This window comes from Bacillus rossius, chromosome 3 (assembly GCF_032445375.1).
Source record: "Bacillus rossius redtenbacheri isolate Brsri chromosome 3, Brsri_v3, whole genome shotgun sequence".
Lineage (NCBI taxonomy): Eukaryota > Metazoa > Arthropoda > Insecta > Phasmatodea > Bacillidae > Bacillus > Bacillus rossius.
This window is the reverse complement of record NC_086332.1, coordinates 96,948,849-96,967,297: the sequence shown is the minus strand read 5'-3', so window position 1 is coordinate 96,967,297 and position 18,449 is coordinate 96,948,849. Positions and strand designations below refer to the sequence as shown.

Genomic DNA, 18,449 nt, shown 5'->3' with positions numbered 1-18,449 from the left:
TATAAAAGAATGTTAGTTCTTCGAAAGTTAAGAAAATAAACACAATGTTAGTTCCAGGAAATTTACGAATAAGTTATAAATAGCAGATGTTAAATACGCTCGACTGTCGCAAGTAGCTGTCGCAGTTATAGAGGTCCATGAGTGAAAAGCGACACTCTCTTATAGAGGTTTCTGTTTCTCACTCATATAGGTTTTAGAGGGTTAAAAAAACGGAACCTGACAATTACTCTCACTTAAGAGTTTTATCGCTTACCCAGTTCTCACTCACTCAGGTTCGACTGTACTTCTTAATAATATTAAAATAAACCATATAGTGAGCATCAAATATTGGTGTGATAGTAAGCAATAGTTCAACTAATTATTTAGGTATAAGGACAGATATATTTATGGTTACTCTTCCTCTTTCTGCCGTAACTTTGTGTCCATCCGCCTCCATCTCTATATGCTCATATCACTCCCCAAGGCCGGACCACTAGCCACTCTCTCCTTCACAATCCTCAGACATTTCAACCATTCACTTCTTTACGCATCAACTATATGAGCAATAAATGTGTGGTTATTTGAAGGACAATAAATAAGAACCCAGAGTCAAATAAATTTACGTTCATTTGAGTTATTTTATAGAGCTGAGGAAAATGTCAACTTCCTGGAAGTTATAGCTTGTATTCCTACCACAGAAAAGTTGTGGCAACAAAAAATTGTAGGAAAGTTAATCCTCTTCAAGCATCAAGCAGCGGAAGAACCGCTAAAGCCAACCGTTTCTGAAATATATTAGGCAGAAAAAATTTTGTAAAATTCATGGTTTTTCGGCCGCCAATAATTCTCCCGGAGTAACCCATCTGTATAGCTTACTTTTTTTTCATGTTGGCACCAATGAAGACAAAGATTTAAAAATATATATATTCTACCGCACATTTACAAGGCAAAAACTGTGTGAAATTTTTGAACTGGACCTTTTTAATTGGCGGTATTTAAAAAGAAAACATCTTTAATTTAGGTACTACTGAGAGTGTTTGTATTTAAGTAATCACTTCCGTCAGGTCGAAAACAAAGAATGGTTCAGGTTGTGTGATTATACAAACAAATTGTACAGCGAATTAGAGCGACCCAAACTTAGAAAAATGTATAGGAACGATCATACTGTCCTAATGGAAATTAAAGGGAAACGAAAAGCAGGTAGGTGTGTTAATTTACTTTTACATTATGTATATATCGCAGATAGAATATTTATGTTTACTCGCAGGAAGCACACGAGGCTGCAATTTAATTTTTACTGACAACGAACCCAACACACACAAATATTGCCAGCTATTTGTGCGGCAAATGTACTGTCCAAAATAAATTTTTATTTTGTATTTTGCACACGACAGAAAATCATTTCTCTAATATGACACTACTTGAAAAGTAAAAAAAGCATACAAATTTCTAGGGTGACAATTGTGCCTTTTAAAATAATAGCCACTCCTGTCAACAACTTCATTGCAGCACTCTTGTTGCGTTGCACTATGCTATGCGGGTGCCGAAAGTTGCGCTTGCATATGCGGAATTGACATGAAAGGTTTCTTGAAAATGTCGAGGCCAAGAGTGCTACACCACATGCCTTATTATTTTTGCAAAGCTTTAAAATGCATATAAATGATAATTCATGAAGGATATTATCGAAGATTGTTCGTGATCACAGTATTAATGAGGTTAGCTAGCAGTGACAGTTTTATCATTGTCTCATGTGCCTTCATAGAAGACAAAGGAATGCAGTCCGTTAATGCTTCATTTGCGAATCTTTCTTTTTGACGTGACGTTTAATAAATCGATGAACGCCGGCTGCACGCACGAAAAAGTGTCCCGTTACTTTGTGTCCCGTTACGCTCATTGTACGCTTGCGCCGCATCTATCTCTCTTCCACTCGATTGGAACAACCATCAATTTGATGTTTTCGAGGCACATTCAACTTCTTGAAACACTCCCATTCGTTTCCTACTTTTCCTATCATTGTCCTATCCTTAACAGAATAACACAGATTGGAAGAAGTTAAATAGCAAACATGTATAAAAGTTATAGTTCAAATAATAAACATATTTGAATTAATGAGTGCAAACAAAAGTAAATTTTTCAATTAAATTGTAGATTTCATTTCACTCCTTTGTATCCATACAAAATAGTGATAATTCAATAAAAATGATTCAATTTTATTCATAAAAGTATGCAATCATTTCATCAATGTTTTGTTATGACGTTGACACGTTAAACTATCGTCCGTAAACCGACTTTACAGACAACCAATTTTTTTTTTTTGCGTGACGTCTAATAAATCGATGAACGCCGGCTGCACACACGAAAAAGTGTCCCGTTGCGCACATTGTTCCGTTACACTGTGTCCCGTTACGCTCATTGTACGCTTGCGCCGCATCTATCTCTCTTCCACTCGATTGGCCTATGCGTCCGAGGAGAAGAAAGACAGCGGCAGCACACAACTTACATCTACACGTGAACTGTTTCATCGACTGTTTATAAAGTGAAGTGAAAAGTTAATGTGGTTTTCATTGCTTATTACAACAACAATTTCGGCAATAAAGGTTAATTATTCTTGCATTTTAAAAATCTGATTACTAGTATAATTTCAAGTATTTATTCTTTTATTATTAAAATAAAAATGATTCAATTTTATTCATAAAAGTATGCAACCATTTCATCAATGTTTTGTTATGACGTCACGTTAAACTATCGTCCGTAAACCGACTTTACAGACAATCAATTTTTTTTATGATTTATCGTAAATTAACTTTTTTGTCTCCGCTTTCACAAGGGTAGCAAATCGCTTTATACGTGTTTTTTTTTAATCCCTCAGAATTATCTCACGTTAAGTGATTGCAGCAATTATGCAATTGTTTTTGTATGATTTATCAGTTATGGCAGGTTACAGGTTGACAGACTATTAAGCATTTCCCCTAATCTGAATATCTGAAAATGACGTCTGACCTATATTCCTGTCGAAAGCCTGTCTCACGCCTGTTTCGCCCAAAAACATACTAGAATAGTTAGTTTCAAGTGTAAACTTCTTCGAAACAAAAAAAAACGGAAACAACTAGCTAGCACGAACTTTGGTTAATATTAACGCGTGCCTATGGATGCAAAAATAACTGTGTATTATACAGTACAGTTAACAGCACGCAATGTCATCTCCACGTTTTAAATAGGTTCGAACATACACACATACATGAATGCACGTAATAAATGCAATCACAGAAGTTACAGATTATTCTTCAAATATGAACAGCCCCGTGGAAGCAATTTACGGACACGATCAGTCAGTTGCCAGATGTTAGTTTTAGTTCCTAGCAGCTGTAGTACAGCTGACTGCCCGCCGGGGTCGAAGAACAGTGTCCTGGCGCCAGAGACGCGGAGGGATATCAGAGTGCCAGGAGCAAACTAGTTTTACGATCGACCTCCATATTATTTAATGTAACACTAGCTAGTTTTTCAGTACTCGACTCGCCAGTGATATGTAAACAGCTAACATCGGTAACGAGCAAATTCACGTGTCCTCATTTCACAAATAAACTTATAATCGGAAACTCAGACACGAAATTCAACGTAGAATTCTTTAAAATAATGCCGAACGTGATAAGTATAAGAAAATTGCGTTCACAACGAAATTTCTTGACGCAAATCACAAGTAGTTTCCGCACCCACCTCTAGAATTCGCTGCCGGAGCAGCTACGTCGACTATCGAATCATTTGATTTGCAAAACGAAAGGTTAAACTTTAAAATAAAACTGCTTCGATTAAATCGAAAGATACGTGAAAAAATACTTAACCCTGGCTTCTAGCTGATTTTCGACAAGGAATTTTATTAAAATACTGTCCATATTTTTAAAGTTCACTAAAAAATTAATGCTATAACGTTTCCTTTAATCTCTTTTAAAAATGTCGGTTCGCGCAATCCGCCACAGATAGCACCGTCGTTACACATTTCCGTTCCCATCGATATCCGTTCCATTCACGAAATTACCCCTACCAAATGCCGTATACTGAGAGCTAAGGTGTTTACACGTAAAAATAAATCTGGAGACTAATCGTAACCGTGGCCGTGTGAACATGACTTGAAATGTTTCCAATAGATTGAGGGAAAGCTTGGGGTGGACAGCGCCTCGCGAGCCTGCAGGCTGCCGTCAGCTGATTGGCTGCGACCGCCACGCCCTGCTGCACCTTGCTCGCGCCAATGACTACCAACCTGTCACCGCCGTCTGCGAGGGGAAGCCTACAACTCACGTAGTTTCGGTTCCCTGCAAGAATTTCCGAAGATTTCCGAAGTTTTGCGTTTTGGTATTAACGCCACTTCAGCCGCTGAGTCAGAAGTTTCCAATGAAAACAAGCATGTCGTGACTGACCTGACCTAACCTAACCCTTCGATTTTTTTAATTTAAATTTTTGAGAGAAATCCGAAGTCGCACGAACGTGGTAGGGAACCGAAACAACGTGAGTTGTAGGCTTCCCTGTCTGCGAGTCCGTCAGAGCGCCTTGTAGAAGACAGCGGCAGTCGCGCGGTTTCTTCAAGTGTGTTGTCATTCGGACAGTAGTTATTTGGTTGAGAAGTGCAAGGCTGTGTGAAATAAAGACATTCAGCTCACAGGCACCCACTTCGTAAGAATTTAGTGGGAGAATTTTAACCAAGGTTGGAAAAAAAAATTGGCTTTAAAAAAACTTTTCTTTTGTTAAACCAGGTTTTTTATTACGTTAAGTATTTTAGTTCTCACAATGTTCAAATGAAAGCCATACAACTTCCCGCTTTTTCTGCCACTCATGTTGAACCAAAAAAAAATACACAATCAAAGAACTGAAGTCCAGCAAATTTGCACAAGGAGTGAAATGAAATGTACAATTTAATTAATAAATTTACTTTTATTTGTATTCATTAATTAAAATATATTTATTACTTTTGAAATGTTGCGTGCGCCGTATTTATTTTTACAAGTACAAAAAAATAATTTCGCAGCTGCCGGAATTCGAACCGACAACTTTTGGATTGGAAGTTAGCGATGCTCACCGCACGGCCACGAGGCCATACTTGAAAAATAATAGTTTCAGATGTTATATACACATTTATAAAAAATTTTGTTCACGGTAGGGGAATAATATTATTTTTTATAACACGATTTTATAACAAATACGCATCCCAAATACACCAAACTTATTTATAATGTGTTACAATATTTTTTTAAAACATTGTGCAAAAGATCCCGGGTGTAATTTGAATTATTATGTGTAACTGTAAAACACCATTGTTGGTTCAAAAAGTATTTGAATATTCAACATTACTTTTAAATAACCGTACCGATTGTGCTGAAAATCGGTGGACGATCGTTAAATTATATAATATTAATAATTCAAACTACGAAAATATGATTGAAAAGTCAAATCGATGGTTGTTCCAATCGAGTGGAAGAGAGATGCCACGCATGCGTACTATGAGCATGAAGAGAGATGCCACGCATGCGTACTATGAGCATGAAGAGAGATGCCACGCATGCGTACAATGAGCATGAAGAGAGATGCCACGCATGCGTACAATGAGTAAACAGGATACATCCGTAGTGGGACATCCGTAGTGGGACACTTTTTCGTGCGTGCAGCCGGCGTTCATCGATTTATTAGACGTTGTCACGTCAAAAAGGTTCAAGTATCCATAACATGTGAAGGCACAAATTTTTAATGCAATTATAGGGGTCAATCATTATCTTTTTAGGAAGGGATGGGGATATCATAAAACCTTTTGAAGGTGAAGAACTATACAATATGAAACAATTACTACCGAAATTGTAATAAACATTAAAAATATTATTAGATTTTCAAAAATACTTCAAATCGATTTTGCAAAGGTGATCCCTCAGGAATTGAGATAGGCTGTGATTTATACAATCTGTATCTAAAATATACTTTTTAAAAATGTGGCTACACGTGCAGATAATTTACAAGAGGCAGAAATGTCCATGAACATATGTCTACAATATTTATGTATATCACTAGAGCAGTTTCCGTTTATAATAATAATATGAATCAATGTTACGTGGAATGACATGGGCAAAGTACACACCTAACAATTCCGAAACATGCAGTTTGGTGCTCTGCAAAGCAATGCCATGTATCGTCTGACATGCTCTCAGGTACGGTACAATAGCGCATGCACTAATGAACTGTGTTTAGTTACTACACAATACCACCGTATACAACACATCCAGAGCTACAACCAATGCTTGCATGTACTCTAGGGTGACCAAACGTCCCGTAAAAACGGGATTGTCCCGTTTTTTAACGATCGTACACGGGGTCCCGAAAAAGTCTCCCGGGACGCCTAAATGTACCGTATTTACGTTGGGTTGATGATACACTTTAGTCGCGCCTCTCCTCGGGCCGTCTTCCCCTCTCCTCGACAGTTGAACTCGCCCATTCTGCAGGCGGCTATCCAACCGGAGTCAGACAAGTCAGTGTGGCTGTGGGTGTGCGTGTTTGTCTTGTTACACGTGTTGGTTTGGTGCATCTCATATTGTTATTAATTACTAATTATGCCTAAGCGTCAGTGCAAGTTTAAGGAGGAGTACTCTAAATAATGGAAGTACATTAAAAAGGGAAGCTATGACAATGAAGCAGAGTGCACAGTTTGCAAAACTGTTTTTAGTATTGCTCATGGTGGACGTTCAGATGTAAAACAACACACCGCATCAGTGAAACATACGAACAGACTGGGTGCCCCAAGTAGCAGTAAGTCTCTTGAAAATTATTTTATAAAACACGATTCAAATGAAGAAATCAAAGTTAGAGCTGCTGAGTTAACTCAGGCCTTTCATACGATCAAGCACCACCACAGCTTCAGGTTTTGAAGTATGTCATAATACTTATAATAAATAAGTATTCACTGCAAAATTGTTGTTTTTATTTATTATACGCCTCACAATTTAAATTAAATTACATATTCATAGGTAAATTCAAAAAGATTTATAGGTCTCAAATTAGAAAAAAAAGAACATGTTTCAATGATTACGTCTCGATGGAGGCTCCTGGATCCCCCTTTAGCTGGAGGGTATCGCCCCCAAACCCTCCTTGGATGTGTCCCGTTTTCTCAAGTTTATGATTTGGTCACCCTAATGTACTCACTCTACACACATTTGATATTTACCCCGCACGCGATAGCCGGAATGCCATTCCACAATACTGGGATACAGTGCAGTTCATTGTAAACTACAATGGCTCCAGTAATATCATTAGCACTTTTGGACCTAGGTTTTTTTTTTAATTTCTACGTCTTAAAAGTGTCCTGCTTATGTACCACACATTTCGCGAGTCCAAAACAAACTATCATTTTCTAAATAACTGCTAAAACGTAGGAAGTGGTTCACACAAATTGGCACATTTTTACAGAGGCAAGATCTTAGCGCCCAGAATTTATTCGCGGATCAATGCAGTTAAATGATAAAAAAAAATTTTAAGAAGTATGCTAAAATATTGTTACGAACGCGAGAGACCTGACTGGCGGCCCTGCACGCGCCATCCACTGACACAAGGTATGCCATGCGTAACTGGCCGGATTACAAGGGTCGTCGCTTGACCCCCCTCCCCTTCCTCTCATCGCGCTGTTATCTGTCGCTGGGCGGCCTTGGGAATTCCGCGGGCCGCCGCGCGGAGCAGCGTGAATTGACGCCCCCCTTTCGTACTGTTAGGGCGTCGGGTCGGACCAGGATGACGCGACTCGTCGGTTCAAGGAGGGCGGGAGTGCCGGGAGTGCCGTGTCCCCGCGACGAAGTTCGGCGACGGGGACCCGCGACGACTGCCGTGAGAGTGCCGCGAGAGTTCCGAGCGGATTCCGAGCGAGTCCCACGACCGTTGGGAAGCCTTCATTTCACAGACGAGAGAGCCACACCCGAAGTTACCCGAAGTTCCCGGAAGTTACCCGAAGTTCCCGGAAGTTACCCGAAGTTCCCGGAAGTTCATGCTCGCTTTTTTTTCCCCCGTTCTATCTCATTGTATAAACCGGTGTGGCATTAAATTTTGCGGTCGATTAAGATAGGTTAGCTACATTATAAATACTTTAAAACATTGTGGATGGTTGGTTATAATAGGTAAGTATAGCTACATTAAAAATGCTGTAAAATCATTTCATGGTTGCTTAGCAAATAACTTTTTAATATGTAGCTATCCAGGGCTAGGAAACCGTTTACATGATTTTACAGTATCTTTGATGTAGCTATCCTAACTAAATCAACCGTCTACAATTTTTTTTAAAGTATTTATAATGTAGCTAACCTAACCTAATTGACCATTAGTTATCATGAGTTACAATGAACAAAAAAAACGAGATGCACGATCGAGCGTTTGGCTCTCTCGTCTGTGAAAAGAAGGCTTCCCGCGACAGTTCCGGAGTTCCGAGAGTTCCGTGAGCGAAAGGAAGTACGACATCGGCGAAGAGGGTGAGAGATGAGACAACCCCTCCCCCCCCCCCTTAAGAGTGGCGCGAGACTGTGTGTGTGGACAGACACGACGTAAGGGGCGAACCACTTGAGTCTAGCTCCAGTGAGAATGCAACTGTGGAACTTGACAGAAATTGAGTGACTTGCGAATAGACATTTTTAAGTGCCAGTGATTAGACTCGGACATAGTTAAGTACAATTATTTATTATTAATGTGAATATTAGTAATCAATAAAACTTTAATAAAACTTAATTGGGCTATCCCTTACGAACCCAGTTCTCCCCACATTATAAATCGTAACAATATGTACACTGTCAAAATGCAGTCTATGTAATTGTGGTAAAAACGATTCTCTGATACATTCTCTCGATGGATGAAGTCTGGCGCTCATACCAGCTCGTGACGCCCAGGTGGGGGAAGAATTGCCGTAAGTGAACGACAAACCACGACAGTGCATGTAGTTGCGGTAGTTGATAGTACACCGTCCATGGATGTGTGGCTGATACAAAGACGCAAAGATGGAGGAAAAGCTGCTAAAAAATTAACTCACCACAGCTGTGGAAGTCAAGTAGTTGCAGTAGCAGATCACCTCGATCCATGCTCTTGTCAAGGCTGGTGTGGCACTCGGATGGGGGAAGAGTTGCTGAAGAGAGACTCACCATAGCATTGAAGTAGTTGCGGTAGTATAGCATGCCCTGGCTCAGCTCTCGATGCTGTGCAGCTGGTGCTCGTAGTTGCAGGTACCCGGTACGCAGTTAGTGGGTGATGCGTAAAAGGACCATGTAAGTAGTTGTGTTAGTACAGCACACCTCTCGCAGTATCGCCGCTGGTGTAATAGCGCCCAGGTTGTGAATATTATTGCAAGCTCTGTTAGCACTCTCAATGGAGCGTAGTTGGCACTCATATGTTAACTGTGTAGTGGCGCTCAGGTGGGGTAATGATGGTGAGAGGTCACTTCGTGACAGTGGAGGTAGTTGCGTTAGTCACATGTATACTGGTCCAAACTATTGAAGTGTACATCACCTAGAAAGAGGAAGATACATTGAGAGGGAGCAATACCATGGAAGTTGTTGCAATAGCGCAGGTGGTGCTCATAGCAACAGGTATCATAATGCCCATATGGAGAACTAAAAGAAAATGATAAGAGTAGCCATAAAAGTAGTGGCAGTAGTATAGTATACCCTGGTCCATGCGCTCATTGGGGCAGTTTTTGTGGCACCAAGCTGAAAATGTGTTGAGAGGGACGATATCTATGGAGGAAGAAGTTTTGAGAGTGAGCGACTCCCTATGGCTAGTGCTCATGCTGAGGGGGGGGGGGGGGGATTCTCACCGTGGCCGTGGAAGTAGTTGCGGTAGTAGAGCGCGCCCTGGTCCACGCTCTCTATGGAGCGCGGCTGGCGCTCGAACGGGCAGGTGCCGTGGCGCCAATGCGTGTCCCCGGGAGGGAACTCCAGCACCGACACGCCGGCCGCCATGTGAGGGCGGTGCAGGGGGCGGCGCCGTGGCCCCGCGGCCTGGCGCGTCAGGCTCACCACCCGCTCGCCCTCGCCGCCCACCTCGTTGCGGAAGAAGGGACAGCTGCCGACACACACACCTCGTGATCTTCACTTCAGATGCATTTATCGTCTGGTTCATCGAGATTTACTTGTCATCTTGTCTTAATGGAATTGACAACCTATCGACAGCAAATGAACGAGTTAAAAATAAACCATTGGTATGCTGTGCTAGCCTTCTAATTCACAAGCAGCACACATACCTGGGTTAGCTTAAATTTCTACTTTCACGCACAAATGTGTCGAAAACTCACATCCAACTATTTTAGTCAACTAATTGAAGATTGAATGCAGTTACAAATTTTTCACGAATCTTAATATTTACATGAATCTTTCAGTTATATTCAATAAAAACATTAAAATATCAACTACAGTTTTAAATATTTCAAATGAATTTTATAACACAAATAATATTAACTGGATATTTTAAACCATATGTTATTGTTTTTGAGTGAGTTTTTTTTTAATATTTATCAATTTGGATACAAAAATATATTTCAGAATATCACAATACAAAATTTTAATCCTTAATAGATGGATAAATTATTTCAGAAACAGGGGCAGACACAATCTTCGACTTATGAGGCGAGGGATTTATGAATTGGTAATTGGGGGGGGGGGGGGGGTTAATTAGTTATGAACATTGAGTTTTAAATGGCATGTATAAATACAGCCCAGTTAAATGGCGAGTCGACATTTTTTTTTATTAATAGCTGTTTTGGTAATTTTAACGAATTTCTGACGTCTAGAAAGGTCATTAATTTCTAACTCTAGTTATGTTCAGTTTTGAGGCCTATGGCTAGAGACTGGAAAAATTTGCGAATTCATTTCGCGTTAGGCTAAAATACAAATAGTTATACCTCAGTGCTGCCTCTGCTATTGGCTCACAACTCACCTGGGTGACTCTGGGCCAATGAGAAACGCCCGACCAAAGCTTTATCGAATCACAGGCTGCTACGTTGGGACGTCTCACAAGACAGCAGCCAATGAGTGGGTGACATTTGACCGAGTGTACGTAGAACTATGGAGTTCATCCGGCAGGTCATTGAACCCGCGAATTGTTCCGGTCCCTAGCTACGGCAAGGCACACGCGGCGGAGTGATGGAAGCAGGAAGGGTGTAAAGCGCTCACCTCTCGAGCAGGTGGTTGCCGCGGCCGTCCCCCGGGTCCTCGTCGGGCTCGGGCGCGCCCTCGGGCGTGGCGGCGCGCGCGCCCACCATGGAGGCGGCCGAGGCGCCGGTGGCGGTGTTGCGCCGCCGCCCCAGCAGCAGGCCTCGCAGGCGCGCCGCGCACCCCAGGCTGGCCGCCATGGACTGGCAGTCGTGGTGCGCGAGGCAGCGCCGCCGCAGCCGCTCCTCGCCGGAGTCCAGCGTGTCGTCGGCGGCGGGTCGCGGCGGCCGAGCGCCCGCCCACAGCCGCTGCAGCTTCAGGCGCAGCTTGGGGCTCGTGCTGGCCGCCATGCCCTCCTCGGCCAGCGCGTTCGAGGCGTTCTCCGAGGCCGGCGGCGGCTCCACCTGCACACGCGGCTCCGTCACCGCAGCCCAGTCTGGTGGTGGTGGGTGGGTTGTTTGGTGGGTGGGTGGGTGGGTGGGTGGGTGGTTGTTTGGTTGGGTGGTGTGTGGTGTGTGTTTTTTTGTTGTATTGCGATGCAGTCCTGACAGCAATAGACGAAATTAATGCCTTGAAAGTATCCTTCGGCCCCTCATCGAAGGTAGCTGGTGGTAGCTTCCCGTCTCTCCCCAGTGAGCGCTTCTGGGCGGCCACGACTTGCCTCCTGACCAGAGGAGCCGGCCAGACAGCCTCCCTAGCGCGCTCGGACTACTGCCCAGGGACGGATCCAGCCGGAGGGAGATCTGAGAGGCAGCCTGCCCGCTCGCCGGGTTAGGGGGCCGCAGGATGGGCAGAAAATTTGCATAGACTACCAAATGTATGAAATATAAGGGAAATGTCACTACGTGACATAAAACGGTACGCTACACCTTTAGGTCAATTACATTATCATATATATATATATATATATATATATAAACTTGATCGTATCTTGAATATGTGTAGAATTTAGATAAATGTAAAAGAAAATTTAGTTTACTCTCTAATGCCAATTATATTTTATATTGTAATTTAAAATTGTAACACAACAAAAACTGCTATTTTTTTAATCTTTTGTGTGATCGCTTAACCTTTAACATTAAAAATTATTCATGCCATAACCCGCCATCCTCTCGACTACTACCGACTCCTTCATATTCAGAGGATGGCCACATCAGAATCATTACTTGGTAGGTAAGTGTGTGAAACCATGTTGGTTAGACGCCCAAAACATTAGCTCAAGTGTCGTGTTTGCATTGTGGAAACTGTTTTTGATTACTTATTTTTGAAGTTATGCTTCTTTAGGCACGTTATGAAAACAAATATGAGCGAATTTAAACAATACGCGCGCACCATGCGACAAAATATTCACAGCATGAAAAAAAGGCTATATACAAAAAAAACCTTCCGACACAGCCTTCGGGCGTAGGTAGATTTCGAAGTATACCTATTTATTCAGGAGATTTTTTTGGAAACTTCTATAAACTCCTGGAACATTTTAAAAACCTAATGCAGCCTACATAACATCGTATATGCTCGCTAATGTTTTTAAAAAAAAAAAAAAAATTCTCATTCAATGCAGCGAAAATATTTTGATTGTTTTTAACTTAATGTATTCAGCATGAAATGTTTTAACAAAATTCATATTATATCTACTAAGGTAGTAATGCAATTATTTTTTATCTTCAAATACTATTTTTCATCCCTTGCACTAATGTGTGTTCGTATAAATATTTTTTTAAGAAATTGTAATATTAAAATGGTTACTAATAAATTCCGACAAATTTTATACTAAATAAGTTTTAATTTTTTTTAATTTCAAACTATGTTTTTACGGTAACAGTTCGTTTCATCAAAAATAATTTCAGTCAAAGGTTTTAGATAAAGTTTAGGCGTTTTACAATAAAACATAATGGTTTTAAAAATATATCTATTAAAAAAAGTAATGACCTTTTGTCTTTCTAATGTTATTTCCACCCCTTGCAGTAATGGTTTGTATTATCAAAAATTGTTTCAAACGAAAGTTTTAAATAAGAATTATGAGATTAATACAAAATCTGTACGAATTCAATGTTGTGCCTACGAAGGTAGTTGTGATTTTTTTGTCCGCCAACCCTGTTTTTTCAACCCCTTGCAGTTATGATTGGTCGCATCAAAAGCTTATTCAGACAAAAGATTTTGGCATTCCTCCTACGAGTTATAAAACGTTCAAACGGATGTAATATTATCCATATTATGGTAGTTACAACGATTTTCTTGTTTTTCAAAAACCTTTCCCATTTCTACCCCTTTGTTCGGATATTGCCCATTAACGAACTCGACCGAGATTTTCCACGACTACATTTTCTGTATCAGTTTGAAATTGATTTGAGAAAAATTGCGACAGTTATAGTGTCCACAAAATTGTGATATATATGTAAACTTTTGAGTTGACGATTGTTTTAGGGTATAGGGACCATGAAAAGAAAAACTATAAAAAAAATCCGAAAGTCGCACCTTGGTAATGGCTACAATAGGTAGTAGTATTTGTTTGAAATCTACCTTTAAAAAAGACTACAGAAAAATATGTGCTTTTAAATCTTATACTTCAGTGATTTATATTGAATACTGGTCTATATAATTAAAAACATTTATTGTGAACTAGCTGCAATACCCGGCGTTGCCCGGGCTGAACACAGGGTGTAGTTAATAATTGTCTTCTTAATTTGAATGTCAAGTGTGAAAAATTAATTTATATCACTTTCAGATTCCGACAGACGTTGTTCTGCCAGTTTATAGTTATTTACCTGGTCTGTATGTAATTTAGACTTTATAAAGCAATATAGAAAAAAGCTGAAAAATAAGAGATTACTAATATTTAAAAGATTCCATTATCTAGCTAATGCTCGGCCTACATTGCAATGCCTCATTCAGTTTTGTTTTGTAATATGTTTGAAGTAGTTCCACATATACAAATCATGTATATATATATATACATCTATGTATATACATATACATCTATGTATATATATACATCTATGTATGTATATATATATATACATCTATGTATCTCTTTATCTCTATTTATCTCTTATATCTACATAAATACTTCCCACTATCTCTATATCTTCTATATATAAGTCTCTATATGGCTCTATACGTATATAGGTATATCTCTTTATCTAACCCATTTCATTCTCTATACCTCGCTCTATCTCAGCTTATCTCTCCGTCCCTATCTCACGTTTTAACAGTGCCCTGCAGTGTGATTAAAGTTTCATTTATCCATGGCATGCCCATTAATCGATACCCTAATCGCTCGTACACGAATCGACACGTCTCGTAGTGTTTACCCCCTTCCACCAACCATGTGGAGCGGCCAACTCACACCTCAGTTGAAGCTTGGTTATGGGAATGTCAACATGGCTGCAACGATAAACTGTACGGCGAAATGCGAGCTGCGTGGAGTCATCCGTTTCTTACAGGCAGAAGGGCACACTGCAGCAGAAATCCATCGCCGAATGAGTGTTGTGTGTTAAAACGTGGCTGAATAGGCAGGAGGCATCATTTTATGCAGAGGGTATTGGAAAGCTGGTGCATCGGTACGACGAATGCCTCAATCTGCACGGTGATTATGTGGAAATATAGAGTAAAGATGTACGTTTCTTTTGACATTAAAATAATTTCCCAATTCATTCCCGTTTTTTTATTACAGCCGATCGGAGGTTGAAAAAAAAATAACCCTCGTGTATGTGTATATATATATATATATATATATATATATATATATATCACTCTATCTCTGTCTCTCTTTTATATTTAAATAAATTGTGTCATGTGTGCGCACTTATACAACAAAAACAGACGAAGTGCCGCTATATAAAATGAAATAAACACATTTTAAGACACGATTCGTGCTCCAACAATTGAAAAATAGTTATACCGTCTCAGTAACCTTCATGGGCATGCGCATAACAAATCAAAATTTTATCGCAATCGGATGAATGGTATAGGAACGCATACGGCACAAAGAAACGAAAATTAAAGACATGACAAACGCATCAAACGATGGTGCGTTTAAAATTCAAGGCAACTATATATATTGACGAAGTTAAGAACAAAACTGTTATTAGCGCCTTTATTTTGCTAGCCGCTGCGAGCTCCACTAAGCGGACTGGTCTCACCAAGGAGAAAAATATTAATTTGCCAGTCCTTACTATGTGTATGAGAAATGACACTCACTATTTGTATGTCTATGACCTATTATTTGTTGTTATAAAATGATATTATCACTTTTTCACTCCCTTAGGGATGGAATTTCATATTAATATGGGGTCTATGTGTTAATCCAGGTTATAAGCTAGCTGTAGGCCAAATTTCATTCAAATCCATTCAGTAGATTTTACGTGAAAGAGTAACAAAAATTCATCCATCCATACTTACAAACTTTCGCGTTTATAATATTAGTAGGATATTAGATATAGAAATTGTGTTTATAAATTTTTTCTAGTGCATAAGTGAGGTTATGTTCCCATATGTTTAATATACTTGCATAATAAATTATATTATTTTTAATAAATAATTAATATTAGTAAATTTAAAAAATGAGTATAAATATATTGATTTTCATTATTTATCAAAATTCGTCTATATTATTTTACTAAAATAATTTTATACAAGTTCTTATATTAATATTGAAAACTGAGTATTTATTTTTTTTAATTTGATTACCAACGGTATTCATAGAATTACTCCTGACCTTTTTTTTTAATTCTATTAATTTAATTGCATGCACCATTTCAGTTAGTATTTTATCATTCCAAGTAAGTATAAGTTCAAACGCGCGTACATAAGTACACGCGACCATATGTTTTATTAAAGTGGCTGTTTTCAAGCCCCGTCTGCCCGGGCACGCACGCGGTAAGCATAATTTCAGGAAAAACAACGCGATTTCAAAACTACTAAAAAAATATCCGAATGGGTCCGAAAAGTAATTTTGATAACGGATTACGTTTTTCAGTAGTATTTTTAGAAGAGTGCAAATGGCTAAAAGGCATGTTTTCGGAGTAAATTGTAGGCGTAAAACAACCGGTACAGATTCTTAAAAGCAGTAAACCTTTACCTTCATTTCTCTGCCATATAACGTTACGGTCACCGCTTAAATTTCACAGTTGTCCTGACTGCGCTCCAGTTCACAGCCTTACGCTTAGAGGCGATACCGCGCTAGAAGCACCAGCGAGCTTCGTGCTCATCATCGCGCCTCACTGACACACATACACCCCGACTAGACGGCGATTCTAACTCAGACTTAGTGTGTGACAATGTGGCGAGGCCGTCTCCTGGCAGAGCTAACTCTGGCACAATGCCTCGCGCGCATCAGGCTTGACCAGGAACTGGCCGAGCAGAACCCCGCAGGTATGGCCCCGATCAGAGATGTATAAGTGAACTTCCCTTTCCAGATAAAAGTATCTTAAGTGCAAATAAAAAAGCAGATGGTACCTCTCCTTTGTGGAGTACCCTGAGATCGTGGATATTGCGCTCCACCTCAGCACAGTCTTTTTTACAACTGCCTGATTTGTAATTTCCCCCCCCCCCCCCCTCCCTATTCCACTGCCTAAGCCAGCCGGAACTAAACACGTGCGGTATACTCATGGGCAAGCTTTCTTACTCAGGCAACTAATGCCGGTGTTTGGGATGCGCGTACTTGCGTAGTTTATGGACGAGTACTAGGGTTCGTGGGCGTCGAACTTTTTGTACCACGCTTTCTGTCTGTCTCTCTTTATCTATCTGTCTCTCTCTCTCTTTCTATGTCTGCCTCTCTTTCTCTGTCTCTATTTCTTTCTATGTCTGCCTCTCTTTCCCTGTCTGACTCTCTCTTTCTCTGCCTCTTGTCTCTTGCTATCTACTCTTTTTTCTGTCTGTCTGTCTGTCTGTCTGTCTCTCTCTCTCTCTCTCTCTCTTTGGCTGCGCCTCTTTCTATGGCTGTGCCTCTTTCCTCTGGCTGCGCCTCTTTCTTTGTCTTCGGCACACGAGAACTGGTCGAGGGGGGCTGCGCCTTCCACACCAGACAGTGCACTGAGTCGCTCTAGTTAGCACGAGTACCGCTAGTTCTGCGCGGAGACCGATGGTAACTGTTTACAGACAGGGCCTGTGTGTGGGTCAGCAGAACTATTTTCTCTCTCTCTCTCTCTCTCTCTCTTTTTTTTTTTTTTTGCTCTGCAAAGTTATGAATAGAACGGCAACTCATTATGTGATTGTAATTTAAAACGAATGACACAGGCTCAGTGACTTACAATCACAATCAATGTCATAGATGATCTCTAACCGGTCAGCGCTGCTCAATACATGAGAGTGTAAGACTGCAAAGTATGCACTATGAACCAACTAACCTGACTACTTTTGTTTTTACTTCGTTCATATTACGTATAACGAGACTAAAAGGGAAAAAAATATTCCAAAATTGCAAGCAAGTAGATTAATGTTGTATAGTTTGCAATGCGCATCGCCACTAAGAAGAGGGCATTTGTATCCACAATAAGATAATAAGATTATTTGCCAAAAATATTGCTTCGTAGCCCCAAAATTACAATTCCTAACTAATTTATTCTTCAGGAAATGAGTTTATGGGATGCTAGTTTTGAACCAGATGCTCTTATTAAAAAGATCAATAGCGATTTTTACCAGTTATTTCAACTTTTAGGCTCGCAACAGCGAATAACTACACAAATGTTTCGGTAGGGTACTTTGGTACATGTAAGACTTAAGTTTATCATGCTCGACGGATACTGATTAAATGTTCATTCTTAAACCTTTTTAGTTAAGATAAGTGATGGAGGCAATTTTGTAGAAGTAACAACTCTGAAACACACCTAAGGCCCAGTAATGTTTATTTAGTTCAACTCATTTAAACAAATCAATGTCTGTATAGGTATATTTTACAAAGCTACCAAAAACAGCTATGATTATGCTCATTACAGCATATGTAAAGAGTAAAGTGCTAAATTCTCAAGTTTCCCCCTCTGTGTCCCCGTAATCTACAACCTCTAACCAGATAAAAAAAGTTTATGAAAAAACAAATTCCAGCCAGCTTTGAATTATTCTTATTAGCATTGCACCATGGCTGCTCGTCACCGTTGGTGAAAGAAATTACTTTTACGTCTCACTGCACATATGTTAAGCACACGCCTAAAAGTTAGTTTTCCTTGCTGAAGTGGAGCAAATGAGTAACTTTCTAAATACTGTGCATCCGACCCTCAAATAGTGGATGCACAAGGGAAGTGGGAATCTGACACGACACAATTAGATTCTAAAAAACATAAAGACTGAACAACTTGATTTGGAATGACAATTTTAAACTCTGAAGATATT

At 39.9% G+C, this 18,449-nt stretch overlaps 1 protein-coding gene across 1 annotated transcript in view; it reads right to left on the bottom strand.

The window, feature by feature from the left end:
• Positions 1-18,449, bottom strand: part of LOC134531059 (signal-induced proliferation-associated 1-like protein 2) — a 277,119-nt gene that overhangs the window by 106,620 nt on the left and 152,050 nt on the right. Inside the window, exons 3-4 of the mRNA XM_063366574.1 lie at positions 11,145-11,527; positions 9,791-10,038 (exon numbers count right to left, since the gene is read on the bottom strand). Of these exons, the coding sequence (XP_063222644.1) occupies positions 9,791-10,038; positions 11,145-11,527 (631 nt within the window). The remainder of the gene's footprint in view (positions 1-9,790; positions 10,039-11,144; positions 11,528-18,449) is intronic.